We start from the raw sequence: 25,516 nt of genomic DNA on the forward strand, positions 1-25,516 counted from the left end.
ATAAATTAATATTTTAATCTCTATATGCAAATATACTGATATACGATGCTTATGAATGCATATGTCTATATATATATATAAATTCTATTTTTTAACCATTATAAAATTGATCACTGATCTATATGTATATACATAGCAACAACCTCATAACGTTATTTGCATTAATACAATGTTGTTTAGCCTACCTGAATCGACATTCAAGAAGATGAAATAATAAATCTGTTTTGTAATAGAATCAATGGCGTGTATTTAAAAATATAACAAAATGGCATATAAAGATAAATTAACAGTTTTGTCGACAGTTCCAAGTGTTAAGGTGCTTGTAATTTTCACACAATAGAAATCCTACAATATTTTTTACAGTTCTGTTTAGGGAACGATGCATAAGGATATAAAGTTAAAATTTGTTTCCCTCCCCCGAGATTCACTTTTTTGTCCCGGGGGCTGTTACCGGTTTTCCACGATCTTTTCCACGCAACTTTATTCCTAATACTCGCTCAATTTTACCAATTACCATTTGGTTGGGTATACCACGACCTGCTTCGTAGTCATTGATGACTTGTGCCTTTTCATTTACTTTCTATATAACAATGATAAAAGAAGTATATATGTCTAATACGCCCACGAATAGAAATACAAAGACATTTGAATATATGTAAATAATTACAAAATACTTACTGTCGCAAGATCTTTTTGGGACATTCCTTTATTCTGCCGTCCCTGCTGAATTAATTTACCAAGGTCAAGTGGAATTTTGTCATGCTTCAATTCCTCAGTTTCTCTGTCTAACTTTGCAGTGTTTTTAGTCGTTACATGTTGTCTGTTTGCACCTCCACCCCCTATAAAAAGTATAAAATATATTTTTAGTTTCTTTCTTTTCTCACAGAAAACAGCACAAAAATTCACTTCTTTATATATTTATTGTTGCATATTGCGTCGTATTATCTTTATATACACACTGTTGCTTCGTTGTCATTGCCACCTTTTATAGTATTTCATGTATGAATAAATCCTTTGCAAATCAAATAGCACTCTGTACTACAGCTTTTTTTATTTCGTAAAAATCCTTCAAAGAAACTGTACTCACACTTTGCTTGTGTTTCAACCGCGAATCCTTGACGACGTGCAGCATTCACCGCCTGTAAATAAACACAATTACACAATCATGTGGTTACTGTATGTTTCGAAAACGAAATACGCCGAAAATTTAGTGAAATACTATTACCTGTTCCGATTTAAGTACCGATGCCTTTGGTGGACGTTTACGAAGAGTAATAGGAGCCGTGTCCCAGTCTGACATGCTGCACGAGTCTGTTATAATAGCAACACTCAAGAATTATATTATCGATGTCGCATGTAATGCATGTAACTACTGTGCGGTAGTATTATACTTGCTATGAATCTTCCAGTAAGTTCTCTCTACGTTCCAAAAAGCACGATCTAATGTGCGACCTAAAATCGACCCGCACCGAAATTGTCCAATTTTCCGCAAGCACTCTTGTTGAAGGTGTCTCTCAAATTTGTCATTCAATGTCACGCTCGTAAAATGTTCCGTCGATGCTGTTAAATGTCAGTTTTCACAATACTTTTTGATTTTTTCTCATACAAAACAATTTATTGAATTGTAATTACGATCCAGTTTTTACATTTTATCAATCTAAGTCGTGGGACCGCGACATTTGAAAAGTACAGATATATGTATATTATATTATTTCGAATTTATGGAATGTTTGAATGTTCGAATGTTTGGAATATTTTTCGTCAGACATCAATCGTTAGATCATTTTTATTGATACAGATTGTTTGTCACGAACGTTGAAAACATGCAAAAGATACAAAAAAAAATGTAACAAATAATATATATATTTAGATAAAAACTGCGATTTTGTCAGACTACAAGATTCTATTTGCATATTTTGTTTACAATTATGATGCGGCATAGCAAATATTTATTGAAAGTATGGTTGTTGTATATATTTAATGTTCGCAAAATTTATTTTATTTTATACTGTTCCCCGGCAATGATGTTTTCACATTTTAGTAGAATTGACATTAATTCTGACCAAAGGTTAATCAGATCTTTTTTCCTTTAACCTGTTGTACTGATATTTAACGGTTTACGTCGTTAATTGATGATAACTTCATAGTTCGTTTTCTCTTGTCATGCAAGCATAGTGATCGGTTAAGTCGCTCTTACATCGTATTTTGCATAGGTAATTCAAAACGCAGGCTTTTTTGAAGAATTCTATTTAAACCAATGCGAGATGTCTTTCATTAGTACACTTTGGAAATGTACATTTAGCCCTCGGCTTTTTAAAGTTTATGAAATAACGTGGATCGGTCGTTTAGTCGACGTAAGTATAAATACTTTATACGGGATTCGTTAGTTGTTGCATTTAGGTTATGCATCTTTTAATTGATTTCAGAAGTCATATGAGCCAAAGAGCATAGAACGATGGAGCGATCACATTGTAATTTGTGTAAGTATTTTCAAAGAATTACAATATTTCGATTAAGTTAAATATTGTTTAATGCTACATCAGTTAAATCATCTACTAAGCTGTTAACGTCAACTATGAGATTGCAAGTGACAGTTGTAATGTACAAGTCTGCTTTTAATTTTACATAAAAATAAATTTAATTTATTTGGAAATAATATAATAACACGTGTTAATCTTATTGAATTTGTTTGTTTTCAGTTTGCAGCAATTTGGTCCATAAGCCTATACACAATACCATTAGTTGCCACCTTTTTTTACCAACGCAACAATCCTTTAACAGATAATGTGTATCTACTATGTAAATTTATAGCTGGAGCTGGTATAATTTTAGTTGCATCTTTGGCAGCACGTGGCTGCTCCAGAGCAAACAATCCAACATACTTGAAATTTTTAAAAACATTGAATGATGCGAATGCACGATATAACACAGAAAATAAACAGGAACTTCAAAAATATGAATTTGAGTTTTGGGCGTGGCCTGTAGATTTCAAAATTGCAGAGGTGGAAAGGTAAAATATTTGATTTACTATAATAATAATAATTCGATAAAGTTCTTTTCTAATTCTAAATATTTTTCAGGGAGAAGCCACGTGAGAAGCTAACATTAGAAAAAATTGCAGTATCCAGTGGTCGTATAAAGAGGCAAACTAACAAAGAATTTGTATTTAGATTACCTTGTAAATTATTATCGTGTATTGTAGCTCATACTTTTGCTATTAAAATGATATATCCTGGAAGTATATCAGTTATTAACTGGGCATTTCGTAAGTTGAATCTATATATTTTGCCATTACGTTACTATTCTATAACAATGTTCATTACTATCATAGGTTCTACACTTTTAAAAGGACGAATAGATTTAATAAAGCAAGGTGGGGAAAGATACAAACTGTTATCAGCAGATAACAATCAAATTGACACTATGTTGGTTGATAGGCGGAACAAGTAATATAAACACTAATAACTTCTTTTCCAAAATTGCATTTCACAAAAGATTATTTTGAAATAATTCATTTTCCTGTCTGCAGAACAAATGAAGGGCATATATTGGTAATTACATGTGAAGGAAATTGCAGCTTTTACGAGACTGGCATTGTATCTACTCCATTAAAAAAAGGATATTCTGTGTTAGGATGGAATCATCCAGGCTTTGGTAACAGTGCTGTAAGTGTTGTTTTTGCAAATAAATATTTTGCATTTCATTTATGGTAATACTCCGATGAGAAGAATTGCTGTTACTCTTATACACCAATATTGCAAAGGTGAAATTTTGGCAATTGTTGCAGTTAATATCAATGATATATGTATATTAACTATAATTGAAGTAATGGCAAGACTTCTCCTTCGGCCAAACTATGATTATAAAATTGTAACAGTAAGACATGAAAATGACTACAAAGGGTGCCCCGTATCCTCTGCAAGAAGAGAATGCTATCGATTGTGTAATGCGTTTTGCAATCGAATACTTAAGGTTTCCCGAGGAACAAATAATTCTTTATGGCTGGAGTATCGGTGGTTATACTGCCACTTGGGCTGCAATGAACTATCCTTCTATTAAATCTCTAGTAAGATCACATATATATATATTTTTTTACTATTGTTTAAATACTCTACAGATTAGTTGTATCGTAAAAAAATATAAAATATTTCGAAAATAATTGTGTTAAAATGCAGTAACGCATATTCCAGGTATTAGACGCAACATTCGACGATGTACTTCCGCTAGCCATTATGACAATGTCCTCCTCATTAGAGGGTATAGTACGGAACATTATCAGGGATTATTTTAATCTAAATATCGCGGAACAATTAATTAGGTACATACATCATAGCATTCCATGAAAATGTTTTCTTTAGTAATATCATTCTGTAAGATGATTCTGTTTCTTTGCAGATACAAAGGTCCTGTATTGATCATAAGAAGAACAGAAGATGAAATAGTATGCACACCTAGCAATTCTTTAGCAGGAAATCGTGGTAACATGTTGCTTACAAAACTTTTCATAATACGCTATCCGTACCTGTTCTTAAACGAATCACTGTGTGGAGAACTTTTAACACGATTTTTGTCCGCCGATGTTGCTACAAGAAGTAAAAGAAAATATTAACATGTTTATTACTCAAATTGATGTTTGTGTAGGACAATGTAATATGATACCTTTGAATTTGTTTCAGAATCAATCATTGATATGGTAGAGATTGACGAAAAGCAGTGCTTAGAATTAATCGCGGAAGATATACAACAAGCCGGCGGTATTGTAAATTATCCTTCTACACTTGGGCAAGACTGTCATTGTAAAATAAAACAACAACTTACACTCTTTCTTGTAGGTATAAAAATAAATTTAATTTTTTATTCGATGCACACATTATTTTATATATTTGATATTTTAGGCAATGATGTACATGAAAGATCAACCAACGACACATTGTTCACCATTAGCCGTGGATTTATTTCATCCAGGATGGCATCCAACAACCACAACATCCGTGAAATAGCGAAATAAAGTTCCGTGATGTTATAATTATCTAATTATTGGGAACTTTCTTTCAAAGTTCTAATTTGTACACTAGATGACACTTTCAAGAGTTACGATAATGTAGGGCTCAAGGTTTTAAATTAAGTACGAAATGAGTTTATTTACACTGTTTCTTTAAACACGTAATAAATATTCACGGAACTCATAAAACTATTAATGCATTTGATCTTGTTTTTACTGTTAAAAGTTATTTATTATATATGAATTCCAAACTATGTTTCGTATTCCAAGTTTATAAGTGTAATTTTTATATTTACTTTGAACATTCTAGTCTAATCTTCGTACACGTTTAATAATTAAAAAGCAGGTTTATAAAAATTTAGATATCTACAACGACAAAAAAATTGATTAAAATACGTGTATCATTAAACCATATAGTTATGTTAAAAAATTTTGTTTTCATTATTCATTAGAATGTGACAATTAGCGGTACGTCAATAAAACATTTTTATTTTCAAACATTTGTAACTAATTTGAATCTATTGATGTGTAGGTGTTATGTGAATAATTGTTATAAAATATAAATTTCGCACGGAACACTTAACCATTAATAATCTGTATACATTGCATGACATATAGCCATTTCTTTTTATAAGGCTGTATAAAACCATGTCTGTTTTACAACTTTCAAAGTATGTAACAATAAATAGGTATACCTTATATCAATGTTTTGCAAACCAATGTATGTTACATTTATTATGCATTCATCGAACCATTTAAAGCTCGTAAAAGCGAATCTTTCGCTTCCTGACACGAATCTACAACTTTCTTTTTATTTTGCATTGGTTTATCCAGAAACAGCTTCAACGTGTTTCGAGTATCATCCAAAAAGTAATCCTTATAAATAATCGTCTCCAATGCTTTAAAACAACCTTCCAAGTCCCAATCAATTTTTCCACTTTGTTTGTTTTCACTCTGAAATTAATTATGTATTTGAATTTGATTTGTATTAAAAACAAGTATGGAAATCAACGGTACATCCATCCTGAAAGATACTCACTTTAATTAAACCTAAGTTGACTAATAAAGCATTATTCAAAATAGACGTCTGATCGTTTTCCTTTGCAAAGGAAAATAACTCTGAATACAAAGAATTTGTTATGACTAGAGCTTTCATTCTAACATCAACATAGCCACACGAACATAAAGATGATACTTTCATAATTGTAGTTGTGAATTCTTCTATGAACATTTGCTCAGAAGATGTATCAGCTTTTTCCGATACTTTCTAAAACACAGAAGTATTTTTAAAAGTCATTAAAATATTATCAAATAATTCGAATGTTATAGGTGCTTACTTTAGCCTGATCAATGAAATGTTGCACAATATCTTCTTTCGATAATAATAATTTGTCATACGTTGGCGATTTTAAAAACTGTGTAACAGTTACTGTTGATGCTGTAACATTATTTGGTATTGTATTGCCATTTTCAACTGCAACCTCCTCTTCCTCTTCCTCGTTATCTTCATTTTCTTCACTGGCACTGTCGGTATTGTCATCTTGGTCTTCATCCTCATCATTATCCGTTTCATCCTCCTCAAATGGGCCCAATGAATTAATTCTTTTAGAAATAGTAAGCAATTCTCTCAATATAGTTCGTCCTTCATTTCCAAACATATTGCCATCTAATTGTAGACTCATCAGGCACTCTTTATCAGCCATAGCAACAGCTATTGGATTAGCACCCTCTGTGCGAATTTCATTAGAAGTGAAATTGACTTCCTTCAGTAAAGGATGGTTACCCTCGATTCCCAATGCCTCCGCAAGAATTATGCATCCTTGTGTTTTAATCAAACAGTCTCCTAAATTAAGCTGTTCCAAATTTTTTAAATTTGGTAATGCTTTAGCTAGAGCTTGAGCTCCTTTCACACCAACTGTATTATCATTTAAATTTAAAATCTTCAATCCTGGATTGGCTGATAATCCAGTTGCAAGTGCTGCAATGCCTACATGATAAATACCATTCTGGGGCATTACAACTTCCTCTAAACTAGTCAATTTCTGAAAAACTTGTGCCAATGCTTTTGCACCCTCGTTTTCTAATCTGTTCCTGCCTGCTACAAATACCTTCAATGCTAGAGGCGCTCCTACAGATAAAAATGGTAAATTATTAATCGATTAATATTTTCTAAAACTATCATGTCAATAAAATAGCTTACCTGTTTTACAGCTATTTTCATAGCAATCAGACAATGCTTTCGCCAACATATTACCACCTGATATTCCAAGCCCATTGTTATTCAACCTTAATTCACGAAGAGTATAACATGTATTGGAAGTCAAAAATGAGGCTAATCCTTGTACACCAATAGGTCCAAAAGCATTATCGCTCAAATCTAATTCAATTAAACGAGTACCGGCAGAGCATAGACTAGAACCAAGGAATTCAATGGCCTTTGGTATTTCAGACTTCAAACGACCAGTGAACATATCTTTCCAAAGTGCGCGTTTCAGAAAAGAACCTTTTTCTTCCAATATCTTAGCCACTGCTTTGGCAGCAAGTGGCCCCAAAGTGTTACCTTCTAAATCCAAAAACTCTAATTTGGGGCATTCTCGTATTGCATTCACAACTTCCACCGCTGTTAAATAATAAAACAATTAACGCCTACCTTGGATAACCTAATATAGGCTCACATAATTGTAATTTTGTATCGTACAGCTTTCGAAACGTATAAAGAAATGAAACATTAAACAAATCGAAACACTTAAAATTTCTTACCATCTACTTCAGAATCAAGCTTGAGTGACCTCTTCGCGAAAGATACACCGGTGCCGGTAGAATTTTGAGTAACATTTTCCAGTTGACTTTCGAGCTCACTTAAATTAAACGGTGTCATATTTCAATTTGATTATACTTAACTGCACTACGTAATAATAAATTCTTCCGTTGTATTCCTTCACAATGCCTTGGAGCAAACAGTACTATAAATATTAATTTGTTTTTAGCGGGAGATAAAGGCCATCATCGAGAATCGTTCGTAATGTTGATACAATGAGAAATGAGACGCGTCACGCACGCGGTAACGAACAACGAATATTGCAATGGGCCAATGGGGATGGGGCATGGGGAACGAATTTTTCGCGCATGCGCGATGCGCGCCCAGAATGGCCATTCGCAGTGACGTATCTATGTCGCTCGTTTTGATCTACGATCATCTACGACCTACGATGCCACAGAGTTTGGAAATAAACTTTCTCTGTATTTCAAATAGGTTGATCAGTTGACAATGGTTCACAACGAAATTTTGCGAGAGAAAGTCCGTGCTGCCCTTTACTCTGTTCCTTTTATCGGACCCCTGGTTCCAGAATGCGTCGATGGTGGGGCGTCGTAAGGTCCAATCCGAAGGGTAGTCTCCTCCCCTAAGTTTGCGTGGGAGGATATTATCAGATATTATACAGGTGTGCCGACTTAGCATTGCTTAGCATCTCTGTAACGTTGACGTTTGGTGATAGATGGGTAGCACATGTACACGCACACGTACGGAACCAGTACGGAACCTGTAGCACCGACGAGATATAAGGATAGACCCACATAGACCTATCACCCAATGTATTTTGGTGGCCATCTTTGCTGAGGCCACATGGCCTCCTTTTCTTGTCATTTCCTGTATTACCAACTCGGTTTTGGAGCCCCAGGCAGGATCTCGACGGGGCTGACAGCTAAAATAGGCTGACAGCACGAATGGGATATAGGAATCATATTCTAAGAAATAAGAAAAAAAAGAGGTAAAAAAAGGAAAAAAAGAGGTTGCTCGTGTGCAGCATGCCACGTGCGTTTCAATCGCTGTTCGATGTCCTCATAAGTGGCCTCTTGTTCGGGGGTGACTAATTTATGTCTTCCAGCTTCCAGGTTCTTGAGGAAGGCTGTGGAGCTGTCTTCTCTCGGGTCTGCTTTTCCTTGTTTTCCTCTTACAGTGCGGCCAGATGAGGTTGCCGGCAACCTCATTTCCCCCTCCACGTTATCCCCTTCCACTATCCTATTCCACCGTTCAGTCCCTATCGCGCACGCGCAACGTGTCTTCCATTCGCCTCACTCTGCCTCACTCTATTCTCGTCGCGCAACGTGTCACATATTACTCTGGTCATCAGAGAGGGGGTACTTGTATTCCCCCCGATTCCTTTTCGATTACCCCTGTCTGGACACACTGTCCTCTTATCTCGTCGGTGCTCAACTGGCTCAAATAAACAAACGTGTTCCTTCTTTGAAGGTTTATTCAAATCTATTTCTTCAATAGAAATTCGTTGGTAGGAAACCAAACGAATGAATATTAACAAACAAATGCATATATACAAATTAATCGAAACTATTTTACAAAATTTACAATGAATCAATATTTCAATGGAATTTACATTATCGACATCTGTCTGCATTATCGACATTATCAACATCCGCCACACGACTTCTTGATTAGGGCGACATCACACGCAATGGGTAGCCAATGGAAACGCGGCTGCGCCAGTGATGCCAGATGCGGGGAGTCACGGTGAAATGATGTACCCCCTCTCTGATAACGAGGAATGAGTGGGGGCAATGGGAGACATGTTGCACGTGCGCGATGGGGACTGTGGAGTGTGCGCCTGCGCACGGTGCTGGAATGGAATAGTGGAAGGGGTAAGGAGGAGAGTACATGAGCGTCATTCGGCGCTCATTCCAGCTCATTCTGGCACACTGGCATGCACTGGCATCACTGGGCTGCGCTCGTGTACAAAATACGAAAGGCGGCCTCCAGTCTCGAGGCGCTGGCGCTGGCGCTGCTCGCGCACCAACTCTTCAATCTTTTTGCTTCCCATTTTGTACCCTACGGTCACCTACGGTACAGTACGTCCACCGAAGTACTGACGTTTCGCTGTGCATGGCCGACGTGTGCATTCCGAGGTTCGCATTCGCGTGGTACCTGCTGTGTCAGAATAATTGCATTTAAAACGTTAGGATCGCGGCAAACACCGACATCGCTGATACGAGAGTGAGTGGAAAGCAAGGATCCAGAGAGTTTCGTTTCGCTGTAAAGCAGAACGAGAATTCGTTTCCGAACACGTTCTGTCTGACATAATCCGGTATAAACTGGATTGAAGCAGATGCATCGATAAACGGATTGATCATTCATTTCAGGAAAAAATTCGTGAATTCGAACTCTCGCGGCCACTCGAACCACCTTTCTGGACCTCGTTCTTCGTCGGCGGTGGTAGATTCATTTGGTAGGAACCCGTAAACCACGACCACGCGACAGAACGCGCAGCAATGTCCAACGAGGAGACTTCCGCCGACCGCAATGTCGAAATCTGGAAAATCAAGAAACTTATAAAAAGTCTTGAAATGGCTAGAGGGTAAGTAGGTCGAAATTTACGTTGATGCGTCTTCTCGTTATCAGCTGTTCGATTTTCTATTCAAACATATATTTTCAAGTCTATGTGGTAAGTCGAAAGTACCGGATTTCTCGCCTTTTCTTTTGAGAATGAATTTCACGTGATCCCGTCAAATACAAAATTCGATCTCCAACAAACACGTCTGTGCTTCTTTTATAATTCTATTTTTTATTCTATTTTCCATCATATCCGAAAAATATGCTTTTTATCTCATTGTCAGTGTTATGTTATTTGCTAATACAACCTTACGCAAGCATATTTTCCTATAATTTGCAAAGGATATTTCTAAAGTTCTGGAAATTTGTTTTGTAACTAAATTTTAGCAGTTAAGCTGTTTAATAACTGTTCGATGAGAAAACGCCAACGAGAGGCTAACATTACTCTCAATAGTACAGAGCGCAGAACAAAGCGTGTTCTCATTGAACGCTGTTAGCTCTCTGCCAACTGGTAAGGAGCTTTTTTAGTGGGCGAATCGGTGACACATGAAAACCATTAAAACGAGTGGAGAAATACTCTATCCCTCGAGAGCAAGGAGAAAGTTTCTTCCACTGCTGAGGGCGTTTCAACGGTCGAGCCTAGGTTCTGGCAATCGTCGCTTTTACAACCAGTCCTTTGGCCTGACTGCCTAGAGTACGCGCTTAAGAAAGATGGAATTTCCACACCCGAAAACTTCCTCTTTCCCATACACCGAGTCCGCTATGTTTCTCTACAAGTTTCTCATTTGTTTACATTTCTTTAGAATTGATACAACATTTTTTAACGTAACCTCCATCGAGATAAAGACAGTTTTCTTAGACTGTCTTCGTCTTCGTCAGAAGTTTTCAATTTGTTTAAACAATGAAAATGGGCTTTAGAATGGTTTTTCATTTCTCCAAATACATAATAATTAATGTTACTAACCGCTAAATGGGACAATTAAAAGCAGCTGATATGTTTAATTAGTAAGCATATTAAGACTCGTTTACACATGTGTATGTTTCATTCGCATGTATAGATTAAATAGCAGAACTAGGACTAGAACTTTGGAAACATCCTGCATGGTATTGTTTACTTACAATGCGATCCTTGCATGATATAATATGATTTATTATAATTATCCAGTATTACAGAAAAATGTGTTTGTTCACAGGAATGGGACAAGCATGATTTCACTGATCATCCCACCGAAAGACCAAATATCCAGAGTAAGCAAAATGTTAGCAGACGAGTTTGGAACGGCGTCGAATATTAAATCACGTGTAAATAGATTATCTGTTCTGGGTGCAATCACATCAGTCCAACATAGGTTAAAATTGTATACTAAAGGTAATTATATTTATCGAATTGTTACAATTTTTCGTAACTATATTCTGTGTTAAGAAATTATAAATCTTTTTTTATACACTAAACATATATGTATAGTTGTGAAGTAATCGTATTATGCTCTTTGGTTATATAAACTGTTTATTATCCATTTTAGTGCCTCCGAATGGCTTGGTTATATATTGTGGTACCATCGTGACAGAAGAAGGAAAAGAAAAGAAAGTCAACATTGATTTTGAACCTTTTAAACCTATCAATACATCTCTTTACCTTTGCGATAATAAGGTACTGTCTGTTATACACGACGATACGTATAAATATACAGGGTTTATGCGTTAAGTTATGATCACCATTTTCTGGCATTTCCAGTAGTGCAATTAAACAATGTTTTTAACAGAAGTTTATCAGTGAGCTACATGTTCGCATATTTGTAAATCTGAAAAAATGCTGCTTACGTAAAAAAGTAAAAGTCACCTTGACTTTTTTAAATGGCACCATATATTATGGACGTCATAGGATTGTTGCTGACGTCGAGACGAATTCTCAAACGTAATTTTAATGAAAAATTATTTCTTACAAAATAAATCGAGTTACATCAGTTCGAACTGCGTTACATCTTCTATGATACAGAACTCCGCTCTTTGTATTAAATTTTTCGTTGTCGACATAATTAGGACGTCTCGGCTTATGTTTACTTTCGTCGCTTCCCATATTATGTTTGTATTTATCGCGTATGATTTAGAATCATCAGTTTGTTGCTTGTGTCGTAGGTAAATCGTAGTCATGATTTGATCTTTCAGGATGAGTATGTTTTCAATCACAGAAAGTTGTGATGTGTTATCTGTTTTCAATGAATGTGTAAAAAGTGCACGCACGGCGGGAAGATTGTACAAAGAATGATTTCCAAATAGGATTTGTCCTTCTAGAGAAACGTTGTCAATGTTTGGTGTGGTATTTTAAATGGTCACTTAATCGAACCATAATACTGCTCGATATCTTAACTTTTTTGAAGAAAAATTTCCATACTTATTGTTTGAGGTCATTTCAAGCTTATAGTATAATACACTGTTGAATTCGTCTCGACGTCAGCAACAATCCTATGACGTCCAAAACATATGGTGCTACTTAAAAAAGTCAAGGTGACCTTCACTTTTCTACGTAAAAAGCATTTTTTCAGATTTAAGAATATACGAACCTGTAGCTCACCAAGTAATTGATAAACTTTTGTTTAAAACATTTTTTAATTGCACTACCGGAAATGCCTAAAAAGTGGTGATCATAACTTAACGCGTAGACCCTGTATACAATTGTCGTAGGATTTTGATCGTAGTTCAAAGTAATAAACCAAATTTTACACGGATATTTTACTACTTTCCAGTTCCACACCGAAGCTCTCACAGCATTGCTTGCAGACGACAACAAATTTGGTTTCATAGTAATGGATGGTAACGGGGCATTGTTCGGTACTTTACAAGGAAATACTCGTGAAGTATTACACAAATTTACTGTAGATCTTCCAAAGAAGCATGGTATATAATTAATTAGTAAAATTTTTCACTATTTATATCGGTTGTTCCGTCTAACGCGACACGCGATTTTTCACCCACTTGCAGCCATCTGACAAAAAAAGTTGACGACAAGAGTTGCAGGGTATGGAGTGCACAATAGATTTCAGTCAAAAAATTTATAATAGTTTTTTTTATGGTTTGACAAATAAGAACACATTTTTTTACCATATTTAGAGGACATCGAGATGAATTCAAAACATATATTACATGATATTTTTACTAACATATTACTCGACTTACAGTAGTGGAAATGTGAAATATTTAGCTTTTCGTAACTTGTTCGCTAACAAATAATGTTTGCACTATCTTAAAGACGAATAAGAGGAAAAGCTAAATATTTCACATTTCCACTACTGTAAATCGAGTAATATGTTAGTAAAAATATCACGCAATAAGTGTTTTAAATTCGTCTCAATGTCCTCTAAGTATGGTAAAAAAAATGTGTTCCTGTTTGTAAAACCTAAGGTGACTTCGATTTTCGAAACTTTTTTTATTGATATCTATTGTGCACTCCATACCCTACAACTCTTGTTGTAGACTTCTTTTTGTCAGACGGCTGCAAGTGGGTGAAAAATCGTGCGTCGCGTTAGAAGGAATACCCTAAATATAGAGTAAAAGAAACTGCTTTTATTAACATTATATTAAAGTCGTAGTCTCGTTTCCAGTATCGTTTTGACTACTGAAAAACCCGATCGCATGCATTATCGAGAAATGAGAAGACGCAATCCGAGAAACGAGTCTACCCCCGTAAGACGTTATGATAATTCGTGAAATTCAATTTTAGGCAGAGGTGGTCAATCCGCGCTCCGTTTCGCCCGGTTACGTATGGAAAAACGGCATAACTACGTTCGAAAAGTTGCAGAAGTGGCAACTCAACTCTACATTAGTAACGATAAACCTAATATTGCCGGTTTAATTTTAGCGGGTAGTGCAGATTTTAAAACAGAACTTAGTCAATCCGATATGTTTGATCCAGTGAGTTTATACGATTACCGTAGTATATAATTTTAATGTAGATTAGATATAATTATGTGTTTCACTTTTTAGAGGTTGCAAGGAAAAGTGATAAAATTAGTAGATGTTTCATACGGCGGGGAGAATGGTTTTAATCAGGCTATCGAATTAGCTGCAGAATCCTTACAAAATGTAAAATTCATCCAGGAAAAGAAATTAATTGGTAACTATATACTTGCCATGGTAAACAATGGGTAGCAGTTTCTTTCGAATGTTAACGATATATTTTTCGTATTGTATAGGTCGTTATTTCGACGAAATCTCACAAGACACAGGAAAATATTGCTTCGGCGTAGAAGACACACTAAGAGCACTCGAGTTAGGCAGTGTGGAGACCCTGATTTGTTGGGAGAACTTAGATATCCAACGATACGTTTTAAAGAATCATACAAACGCGGAAGAGAAAGTCTCGCATCTAACACCGGAACAAGAAAAAGACAAAACTCATTTCACTGACAAAGAGGTGTGTTGAAAAATTTGATTCGGATACCAGTACACATTTTGTAATAAATAAATAATATTGAATATTTTATGTGTGATTCAGAGCGGGGTAGAATTGGAACTGGTGGAGTGTCAACCTCTACTCGAGTGGCTTGCAAACAATTATAAGAGCTTCGGCGCCACGTTAGAAATTATTACAGACAAATCCCAAGAAGGTTCACAATTTGTAAGAGGTTTTGGCGGCATTGGAGGTAAGTTCACAGTTCTATTAATTCCGTAACGTTACTAACTTTAACTGTACTGAGAGTAACGTACATGTGAAACAATAATTTGTATTCGTCTATTCGATGTGTGTACTAACAGAAAGCTGGCAGATTCCACGTTAACTAACTATTCACTAAACGTGTGCAACTTAGCGATTGTATATATACAAATGTTTTTTAACATCTCGTAAAGTGTAATTCAGAATTAGGGATTATTCTTGAACTACTTTGTTGTTAAGTGTCATATTCTAACCGTAGTCCGAATAGAAAGTGTGCTGTTGAAAAGTTACAAGAGAGGTTTTAATCAAAACATTACACGAGTTCATATAATATTGAAAAAAATGGTATTGAGAAAAGGTTGGAAACATTATTATTAATTATGGAGTATATCTTGATGCATAGGAATCCTCCGCTACAAAGTTGATTTCCAGTCACTGCAGGCTGATGAGCCTCTTGATGATGTTGACCTCGATGATTACTAATTTCATCTGTGAAATACTCAAAGTTGACCAGGTAGCTCTTTCTCTGTCTTGAGTGCATTCGTTTATATTTCGTGTATCATAGAATATATTACTTTCAGAACTGGACAAATTTATCAAGGAGAATTTTACTTTTCTTATTAGTATATTATATATATATATTGTATATATATAAAATGAAAGAACCGAGTAATTGTACATATTACTATTACTGTATGTATTCTGTAATGAAAATTTATGAATTATCACACGTTTGTACATTCGTTGGTAATTAGTAAGTTGATCAAACATCATGTGTCTATATTTTCAATGCAAATACAACATAATGTTATACTGCAACAACACTAATAATACTCATCACGAAGAAATCCATATTTCTAACCGAGATTCTAATGTCTTCTTCATATAATCGTGATTACCGAACTGTGTTGTATCGTTAATATTTATCACAACAATATATCGTAAATATACTTGATAATATACTTATGTGTTATACGATAAATTTGTCCAAAAAAATTTGCAATTTCTTCTGTTGAGTTTCTCACTAATAGTATAGTCCAATACTTCTGTGCAGATCTGTAGTATATACGTTTCTTCTGATGAGTTTGAATGTGAATATAGATATGTTTAGTTGAACAGTCCGAGGTATAATATTTATTTTCACGAATAAAAGGCCTGAAAATCTTTGCTGTCTTTTTTTCTTGGTGGTACGAAAAGTTCAGAAAATCTTGTATATATATGGGATATGGAATATTTTTGTATTTTGAAGGTGGTGAGTTCAAATAATCTGTAATATATGCCACTTTTATATTCTTACATAATATTAGGTTCGTTCGTAATACATAAGAATTATACAGAGTGTACCGCGGTAAAGTGTTACAAGCTGTTCCCTCACAATCCAATGAATTGTGAAAGACAGCGGATTTTACGCATTTAAAAACATTAGATGAATTTATAAATACTGTTACATTATTTTTAACCTATTAAATATATTTTGGCAGAAAATAAATTTCTATTTCATTCCAGTATGTTGCAATTCAGATAGACAATTTTTATTTTGCATAAAGATCTGCTGTCTACTAATGAAGATGTCGAATTAATTTTTTTTTAAATTAAATGGTTAAGGAGGGCTAATATTTTAGTATGTATTAAATTTTTTCGGGGGATAAAGGTAGGCCCCCAACATTTTCTTAAATGGAAAGTATTATTGATTTGTCGTTATTGCGATACCTCTCATTAAACTCAGTAGCAGAGTTATAACTAGACTGCAGAAGTTTATGCAATTTGCTATTTCTCGAGACGATTTTGAAGGCGAGGCATTTAAAAATTATTTTCAGTGGTAGTAGCCTTTGTAGTTCTGAAATACACAGTGCGGTGCACAAAGTATTCGTACACCTTTTAAAAACGAATAACTTTTTCAAAATTGGATCCAACAGCTTGAGCTATTTTTCAGTCGTTAGAAGGATTGGTTTGCTAGCTAATATGTAAACAATTTCCTTTTTTAAATTGTTATTAGTCACAATTGCGGAGGAAAAAATGAATAATGAAAATTTAAAACACGTATTTTGTGAATCTAAGTAAGTTATATACATGTTCAAAGTTTCATCGAAATCGATCAAGGTTGTTTTGAAATATAATTAATTGAAAATAACGAAAATTGTAAGAATCTGCGATTTAAATGAATCGCATACCCAAAATTTTAAGATTTTTACGTCTTACAATGCCCATAGCCTTTTTATGTGTCAACCGATTTCAATAAAACTTTGTACGTGTACATAACTGACTTAGATTTACAAAATACATGTTTTAAATTTTCATTACAGGCGCAGATAAAAAATGTAGAAATCGTGACCTTTACTTTTCCCTCAGCAATTGCGACCAATAGCAATTTAAAAAAAAATTATTTACACATTAGCTAGTCAACCAATCCTTCTAACGTCTAAAAAAACTCAAGCTGTTGGGTCCAATTTTGAAAAAGTTATTCGTTTCTAAAAGGTGTACGAATACTTTGTACACCAACTGTATATCAAAATTTGACTAAATTCAGAAGCCATAAATGCATAAAGATCCGCAGTCTAATTAAAACGAATGATTTGTTGTAAATTGAAACGTTAAAGAAACGAAAAATATAATAATATTATCACATACTACATTTTATTAAATGTTCAAAATGATGTCCTTGGACTTCTAAGCACTTTGTAAGTCATCTTTCTTCGTCCTCGCATTACCAAGTTGAATGTACAGTATTGTACAGTGACTCCCACTAAAATTTTTATTCTTTTATAATAGTAGACCATACGATTTGAACTTTTTTCAGAAGTTAGAACAATTCGTTTGCTACACAATGTGAGAAAAATTTCAAGTTGTAGGAATTGCAGAGAAAATAATACGTTCAATAATACGTTCCATTTAAAAAAATGTTGGGTCCCATTTAACCATTTAATTTCAAAAAATAAAATTAAGTCTATAACTTCATTAAATTCCGAGAAAACTTGTAACACTTTATCTGGTACACCCTGTATATTACATGATTAGCAAACAAAGTTAAGGATATAGGTGCAATACATAGTCAGCATAGAACAAAAATACAGTATATCCTCTGTAAACACAAAAGCCTCGGGGGGATTCGTTTGCATTTATCGTAGACGGAACACTATTTTTTTGAGCTTCAAAAGCCGAGCCGAAGGTAGAGAAGGACAGCGCGTGTAAAGAGAGACCGGGTCTCTTTCTTCCCATACGCTGTCCTACCTTGCGCCCGGAACGTTCATCGTCAATTAAACCACTAAATACAGTTGAAATTATATCGTGTTTGGTCTTATTTTAATCAGATAATGCCACAAATATATTAGTGAAAGTTACATTAAAAAATAAGTAATAATAAAAAAGATTTTATATTGGTGTTACATTGTGAGGACGCACGGGCCTTTGAACTGTGCCGACGACTGCGACTCTCCGCGTTGCATTAGTAGTGGTTCACACCGATGTGCCCGAGCCGAGATCAGATTACTACAGTGGAGGGGATATTTTTTTGCGTTTATCGTGTACAGCCTTTTTGGGTTTATAGAAGATTTACTGCAGTTCTGTTTAATTGAATAAATACATTATTCTCATTTTACACTTTCGATTTGTCACGTATAAATTCAAAGTCGACTACATCGCAAGTTATTCTTTCGTTCGAAAGTTATTATTAGTATAAGTAATTTTAAGGCTTTATAAAAGTATAGACATTTGGTGTATTAGAGTGATATATCGTAATCTGTACCAATAGTTGCGATCATGCTTATTAATCAAAACGAAGAAATTATTTGATAGAAATTCGTAGTGTTCTATATGTATAACGTATCTTCGTATACTCAGACATATGAACCAAATACATATTTAGACCGTATATATGAAAAATACGTATATATATATATATATCTGATTTTCGACATAATAGAAAAACCACTGATTCTTATTTCATTCTGCCGTAGACGTACCTATCTTGGAAATTTGTTGTCATTTGCATGTAAAGCTTCTTAGTATTTATACACTCAATGCTGAAAAGTTTTACCATTCATTCTCGAACATCATTTTGTTATTGTATGTTAAACATATATATTTACTCGTTTTATAAAACATTTACTTCTACTTCGTCATATTTTTCCCCAACATTTTATGTATATTTATTGTTTGTTATTCGAGTAGGCACTTATCAAAGTATCTATTTATTTATGTATATATTCTTTGAGTCATTGTATTTAATAATACGTCTAATATATTTTTAAACTCCTAACAAATAAATTATCTTCTAAATATTAAGTACACGCGATACGTGTGTTAACTACTACGAAAGTGATCTAAGTGAAACATTTCAAAATATCAAGTCGTTTTTATAATCTAAAACTATTACAATAATCTAAAACTGTTTTTTTTACTTCATAGCATCGATTCTTATGTCATTGCTAGACTGTAGATCACTATGCAAAATAAAAATGTTTCTCATTGATTGTGGAAAGCAGAAATAATATAAAAATTGATTTTATCCCTTAACGACTTTGTTACATTAGAAACAACATCACAGCATTCTTGAATTTTTCAAATATTTTTAAAATATTATTTCAATTTCTTCATAAATGCATAAAGATTATAATTCGTATTATTTCGTATATCGATGAATCTTTCGAACAATATGTATTTAATATGCATATACTTATGTCACTTTTGTAATCTAGCAAACATTACATTATATAATTTAATATCTCTCATATAAAAAAATTCATAATCTCACATTTCGTAACAGAATTAGAAAATATTTCTTCAAATTGCGTATCTAGATTATTTTTATTTGTGAATGCTTTTTATTACCGCTTATTTAAAAGTACAAGAATAATTATTGCTTGCTGCATGCTACGCAATAGGCAAATAGTAATTTCATCACCAAAGGAAAGGCTATGCTTTTCTGTTTTTCAAAAGTTCGTGTAAATTAGTAAAATTTTACGCACTTGTGTGCACGCAATTATGACAAAGCTAAATATGGAATACAACAGTTTTTGGTGATGGATATATAATCAGTAACTGACTATAATAAATGTTTGCCTAACAAGTAGCTAGGCTTTATAGTGTATTTGGTCAAGCATAAGTTCTAATTGATGGTTTGTTTTTATTAGCTTGCATATTGGGAAAGGTATAGTAATTGCTTCCTACTAATTTAGTGGTGACAAGAAGAAGCAGTGAACTTGAGTCTATATTAAGCCTTTCTACTGCATTTTTTAAATCATTAAATTTATTATTTGTGCTTTAGAATGTTATACATTGTATATACGAACAATCATTTTATTTCGCTAACATAGTGTTCTCCAATTTATTATTAACATCTAGTTACTTATGTTCCAATACCGAACTTTCTATCGTCTATTTTTCTTATAGTAAAAATGCTAAAAAATATCTAGAAAAGTAATATATTTTATATTGAAACATATCGACATTATTTTACTCGAATAGTATTTTATTATCGCATACTTATTCCTTCCTTATAAGAACATTAATTTTTTTCTCTGTAGTAATTTTTTTATCCAGATTAGAACCTATTGCTTGTCGTGCGAATAAATTTTACAAACTTTCTTTGACTATGACTTTGAAATTATGACACTCATTACATGTATAACATTCATTTAGTCTTACAATATTATTAACTATATATTTATATCTCTATGTGTGATTTTGTGTTGCGATAGCAACCATTTACTTTTTGTTTAACTGCATTGCATAAATGTATGCATTGTTTTTAACGACAGTGTTTTTCACAAATATGTACGACCGCCGAGTTTCATTTAGATTTAGATCTTTTCCTAAAACGCGCGCGCGCGTATGCTCGTCAAATCTGAAAATGAACAGATTGCATTTCGAATATTGAAAGACACTGTAAGCGATATCTCATGCATGATCATTTATTATACCGAAGCTATTTGACATTATATTTATACAAACAATCATAAATTCTACGTTATTATTCGTTTCTACAGAAAAAACTTGTCCGTCCTATAGTGTCATCTGTAATATATTGTTACAATATTTTGATTTTTTTTCTTGTGTTCATTGATTATAGATTAAATAATCGAAACAGTAATATCTCGTCCACTAAAGCAGTATTTTCAAATATGTATTTTGCAGGTATATTGCGGTACAAAGTGGACTTCCAGAGTATGCAGCTGGAGGATGTTGAGGTTGATAGTTTTGATCTGGACGACTATTAAATCTGTGCAACAACAAACAGTTCTTTTAGCCTCCGAAGAAAACATCCGTATATGTTCTCCCCTGATAAATTAACACACGATGCAACAACATGTGTAATACAGACATCCGCAGCAGACACACATACGGACACAAATATATGTACACGCGAAGATAGATGCACACTTGACACACACACACACACACACACAATAATACACACACGCATACATACATCATGAAATTATTCATTAGAATTCATTTAAGCACAAGATGCGGCGCGCCGATAATCCATGTCCATGAAAATAAAGGCAACTCGAAGACTGTGACAGTTAATTAAGCCAGCTTGATACCTGCCTATTCTCACACAACATTACCTTGTATTACAATTATAGTCTTTAATTATTCACATGGATTTACTTCAATAATTACACGCGCTATTGTGCCGAATACGTTTGTACAGTACATGATTTAAAACAGGCCAGGGCAACGCCGGCTCGCGGAACAGATACGGTTGTTTCTCCTCTTCGTCTGGTCAGCGAATCAGTCCCCACCACGTACACACCGACTCTACCTTCATTTTGCTCACACTACTACGTGTATACCTAGTAAGCAAAATGCTCGATTTTGGACGGGCATCTGTGTCCGCAGAAGTATTGCTTTCTGCTGGCAGAAAGAGCGGGCAGATGTTCGGACAGTACTGCCCTCAATTCTGATTCTGCGTCGCACTAATATTAGCGCCACAGACGAGGTACCTCCTGGGTATAACTCCATTCGCCGCATTAGTGCGACCGTGCTGCCCTGTTAAACGAGGGCACATTTGAGGGAAGTACTGCCCGAACATCTGCCCACTGCTTCTGCCGACACACCCTGCCAGCATAAATCATACTTCTGCGTCCGAATAAATATCGCTTTATGCTGGGAGGGTGCGCTGTCCTAAATCGAGCATATTCCGAGCATCGTCAGCTCCGAGCGCGTTCTGACAGCGTAATGCTCACCATCTGCTGGCATCGTACAATTGCAGGCTGTGCTCGGAATCTACTCGAGGCAGGCCTGGCTGACTGGGTATGTACACCCAGCCGATTCCTTTAATTTTTATGATAGGGACCATTCTCTCGACTCTGCGAATTCTTTACCTGTACCTGAATCGTCTCTATCGTAAAAATTAACCCTTGGCACTCGAATGGTAGCTCTGAGGTGACACTAAAAACCATTATTCTTCATTATTTATGTAATATCTAATCAATTACTAAACATTTAGGCCCGCTACGCACATCCGTTTTTCTAACGTACGGCGACCGTGCGGGGCCGGAATTACAGTCTGAAATACTATGGATTCAATAGGCGCTGCACATTTGTTTGAACCGTAGTTGCGGCGCCGCACGTTATAAACACCGCATATGCGTCGCCGCACGTTAGGCAATCAGTTGTGCAGTGTTGCCAGAAACAACCGAAACCGTTTTTTCCACTTTTCCTTTTAGGAAAAGTGCCAGTGCCGTGTATACTGGTCTGGTTATCACTGTATTCTCCTCGATTTCCTTGAGCTAGCGACACTGGTGTTGTATGAGGTACTATACCAATTTCATATCCATAAAGTTTAAAAAATCATAGGGAATTGAAATATTCTAGGTCGGAAGAAATGTTTAATTTTCGAGTTAAAATAGCTTCGAGTGCAAAGGGTTAAAGGAGTCAGTAAATATCGTTGGTGTCGGTTCCAGCAAGGATCTTATGTACATTTACACGTAGAAGTGGTGAGCAAAAATGAAGGAAGAGTCGGAATGGACGCGGTGGGGATTGACTCGTCGAGCAGGTGAAAAGGAGAAGCAGCCACATCTGTCCCGCGGGCCAGCGTTGCCCAGACCTGGTTTAAAACATCATGATTTTACAGAAAATTTATGTTTGTCATTATATCGTGAATTTTAGGGTGGAAAAAATATAGAAGCTAAAAGAACAGAGCACTCTAACGGCGAAGATGTAGCGTTATTTTTGTTCAGACACAATCACAAATAAGCTGTAATAAACTGATTATTATAAACTTGAAGTTGCGTATCCATGCATTCTATACCGATTACTAAATTCATATGAATAATAAAGAGTTCTGTACATAAACTTAAATTTTTAATGGCACTGTTGCCTTAGACATAAGTTAAGGTCGTGTAATATCCCGGAAAAAAATAAAATCTTTCCGTCTGATCGAGTGATACACATATACATAAACATAAGAGATAATTTTCGTAATCTATATTAACTTCGCTGGTCCCCGACTCTTATATTTTGTACACTCACAAATGTATATAAGAAACGCTTCGCATGTGTATCAAGATATCTTTTGATTGTTACAAATGGTGCACTCTATTAGCGAAAAGGAAATAATATCTTCTGCAATATTTACGTGGCAGTTACTCGAAACCAGAAGAAGAAAGAGAACACAAAGAAAATGTTACAAAATTATTTTAACACTGTTAATTTAACTGGCTTATTCATATGATGCCTTTGTAATAAACAATAATATGTATGTATAAGTGTGAGAAGAATGAAACGTGCAATTTTGGTGAAGTATCTTTTATGAAATATCGCTGTATACTGTATAGTATAAAAGAAGATTCATGTGAGTGTTGTGAACTCCTTTGGTCAAACTATTCATTTGTTAATTGATAGTACACATAGATATTATTTATACCGTTTCACCTAGCGGCATGAAGGGAGCAAAGCTTTACGGATAAAACTTCATCAAAATAGAACGTTCAGGAACAGATGATCCAGCTTATTTATGGTATGTGCACAACGAATTCCGAATCATGGTTTTAAAAAGTATTGTATCTGTGTATTGTCTTTCTGAAACTGATGTGTTAAATGTCGGCTTAATGTTTCTTGGAACTTTTATATGTAAACATTCTTTCAATAGGTATCTATAGGTAATTATTTATTACTATGTCGGTGCGATTATTTCTTCTGCTTAACAGAAGCTTGTTTTAAGTACGCAAGTCCTAGTTCTGTAAGAACACGATAAACAACACTTCGAGGGAGACTAGGATAAGCCTTGTAATCTATGTATTCATCTTTCATTTTCGTTTGTCTCACGACGTCGTCCATTACATTTTATTTAAACGTGTCAATGACGTACTTAGATTATGGCTTACCTATGATCTCTTCAATAAGCATAGTTGTATAATATGCTAACAAATTCATAACTTTCTCTTCCTCTTTTTTGCTAGTTTGTATCTCATGTATTGCACTACCAAAATATTTTTCTTTCGTCAAGAACTACTTATTTATATCCGAGAAGGCAATACAAAGATCTGATTGTTACAAAATTTTGATTAATTAAACTTCTTCAACGTACGAATTTAATACCTCATATTTTGTATATGTATTACCCAGTCAGCTGGGCCTGCCTCGAGCGGACATCGAGCACAGCCTGCAATTGTACGATGCTTGTGTAGTCAATCGGGTACCCACAGTATTTCTTTCAACAATATGTTAATTAAAATTTATCTGAATGTCCATTCTTCACTTTGTGAATTTGTGCAAACATGTTAAATATAGAAAGGTTTTAAATAATCTATACATTCCCAGTCAACCAGGCCTGTCGTAGTGGCCGAACGTCGCTCGAAGCACACGCTGGCTCGATTCTGGCCATGGCAGCAAAGCTAGCATGGGCTCGTATTCTGCCCTCGGCACCAGGCCGGCACTGCTGCCCTCTTAAAATGGACCGAGCGGCCAGGATTCTGCCGGGATGGTGCCGAGGCAACAATACGAGCCCACGCGAGCTTATGTGCCATGGCCCGAATCTAGCATTTATACTTACTGGGTTTTGGTTAACTACACAAGGGATATTATCCGACGTCCGCCACATTAGGGAACGCGCACAGTGGACCCGTTTTCGTCCGATGTTTGACGCATCTGTCTCTTTTTTTCAAGCGTGCGAAAATGAGACACAACGCCGGTCGTCGGTTGAAACGGGTCGGTCCACTGTGCGCGTTCCCTTAGTGTGACTATGCTGCCCTCTTAAAGGAAGGGCCGAGCTGCCTTTATTCTGCCCTCAACTTGTGCTGTCCAAAATCGAGCATGTTTGCTTACTGGGTTATACGCGTAGTTAAACACGTCAGCTATGTTCTAAAATATACACAGAACTTAGTGCGAAGAGGATACTGTAGAATTATGGATTTCAAGTTCTGCAGTTTGGAGCTGGACGCACTTTCAGATTCAACTTCTATTTTAAAACAATAATGTTCTGTGAGGTGATAAAAAGGGATATTGAAATAATGTACATAATAACCATGAGAAAGTCCATATATAAAAATTCTTGTTATCGACATTGAAATTATCA

The 25,516-nt window shown here is 35.0% G+C and overlaps 4 protein-coding genes across 9 annotated transcripts; 2 read left to right on the forward strand and 2 right to left on the reverse strand.

Annotated features, from left to right (window-relative positions):
• Positions 1-59: 59 nt before the first annotated feature.
• On the reverse strand, positions 60-1,659 carry Mbf1 (multiprotein bridging factor 1). 2 transcript variants are annotated; one of them, XM_076430257.1, is made up of 5 exons: positions 1,392-1,659; positions 1,226-1,311; positions 1,088-1,139; positions 679-839; positions 60-580 (listed from the first exon to the last, which is right to left on the reverse strand). In XM_076430257.1, exons 2-5 carry the CDS (start codon positions 1,298-1,300, stop codon positions 425-427), a joined length of 444 nt encoding a protein of 147 aa, XP_076286372.1. In that variant the 5' UTR covers positions 1,301-1,311; positions 1,392-1,659; the 3' UTR covers positions 60-424. The 2 variants fall into 2 exon arrangements, with proteins under 2 accessions (XP_076286372.1, XP_076286371.1); XM_076430256.1 differs by having other exon boundaries at positions 1,396-1,658.
• A 254-nt stretch (positions 1,660-1,913) lies between these two features.
• Positions 1,914-5,722, forward strand: LOC143211981 (phosphatidylserine lipase ABHD16A). 2 transcript variants are annotated; one of them, XM_076430188.1, is made up of 12 exons: positions 1,914-1,958; positions 2,214-2,354; positions 2,427-2,480; positions 2,700-3,010; positions 3,081-3,265; positions 3,332-3,446; positions 3,530-3,665; positions 3,902-4,066; positions 4,191-4,318; positions 4,396-4,592; positions 4,677-4,828; positions 4,896-5,722. In XM_076430188.1, the coding sequence occupies exons 1-12, from the start codon at positions 1,929-1,931 to the stop codon at positions 4,998-5,000; spliced, it is 1,719 nt and encodes a 572-aa protein (XP_076286303.1). In that variant the 5' UTR covers positions 1,914-1,928; the 3' UTR covers positions 5,001-5,722. The 2 variants fall into 2 exon arrangements, with proteins under 2 accessions (XP_076286303.1, XP_076286304.1); XM_076430189.1 differs by having other exon boundaries at positions 2,430-2,480.
• Rangap (Ran GTPase activating protein) lies at positions 4,834-8,627 on the reverse strand. Its single transcript, XM_076430185.1, has 5 exons — positions 7,763-8,627; positions 7,203-7,622; positions 6,340-7,130; positions 6,042-6,269; positions 4,834-5,956 (listed from the first exon to the last, which is right to left on the reverse strand). Exons 1-5 carry the CDS (start codon positions 7,878-7,880, stop codon positions 5,738-5,740), a joined length of 1,776 nt encoding a protein of 591 aa, XP_076286300.1. The 5' UTR covers positions 7,881-8,627; the 3' UTR covers positions 4,834-5,737.
• Positions 8,628-9,754: 1,127 nt separating this feature from the next.
• On the forward strand, positions 9,755-24,532 carry Erf1 (eukaryotic release factor 1). 4 transcript variants are annotated; one of them, XR_013009584.1, is made up of 12 exons: positions 9,755-10,007; positions 10,154-10,368; positions 11,537-11,712; positions 11,867-11,994; positions 13,088-13,238; positions 14,062-14,252; positions 14,325-14,454; positions 14,534-14,754; positions 14,836-14,983; positions 15,398-15,508; positions 15,576-20,140; positions 21,127-24,532. XR_013009584.1 is itself a non-coding variant. In XM_076430208.1 (12 exons), the coding sequence occupies exons 2-10, from the start codon at positions 10,283-10,285 to the stop codon at positions 15,475-15,477; spliced, it is 1,311 nt and encodes a 436-aa protein (XP_076286323.1). In that variant the 5' UTR covers positions 9,756-10,007; positions 10,154-10,282; the 3' UTR covers positions 15,478-15,508; positions 20,124-20,140; positions 21,127-24,532. The 4 variants fall into 4 exon arrangements, 3 of the variants coding, with proteins under 3 accessions (XP_076286324.1, XP_076286323.1, XP_076286322.1); XM_076430208.1 differs by having other exon boundaries at positions 9,756-10,007; positions 20,124-20,140; XM_076430209.1 differs by lacking the exon at positions 15,576-20,140.
• The last annotated feature ends 984 nt before the right edge of the window (positions 24,533-25,516 follow it).

The sequence above is a fragment of the Lasioglossum baleicum genome, chromosome 9, assembly GCF_051020765.1.
Source record: "Lasioglossum baleicum chromosome 9, iyLasBale1, whole genome shotgun sequence".
Taxonomy (NCBI): Eukaryota; Metazoa; Arthropoda; class Insecta; order Hymenoptera; family Halictidae; genus Lasioglossum; species Lasioglossum baleicum.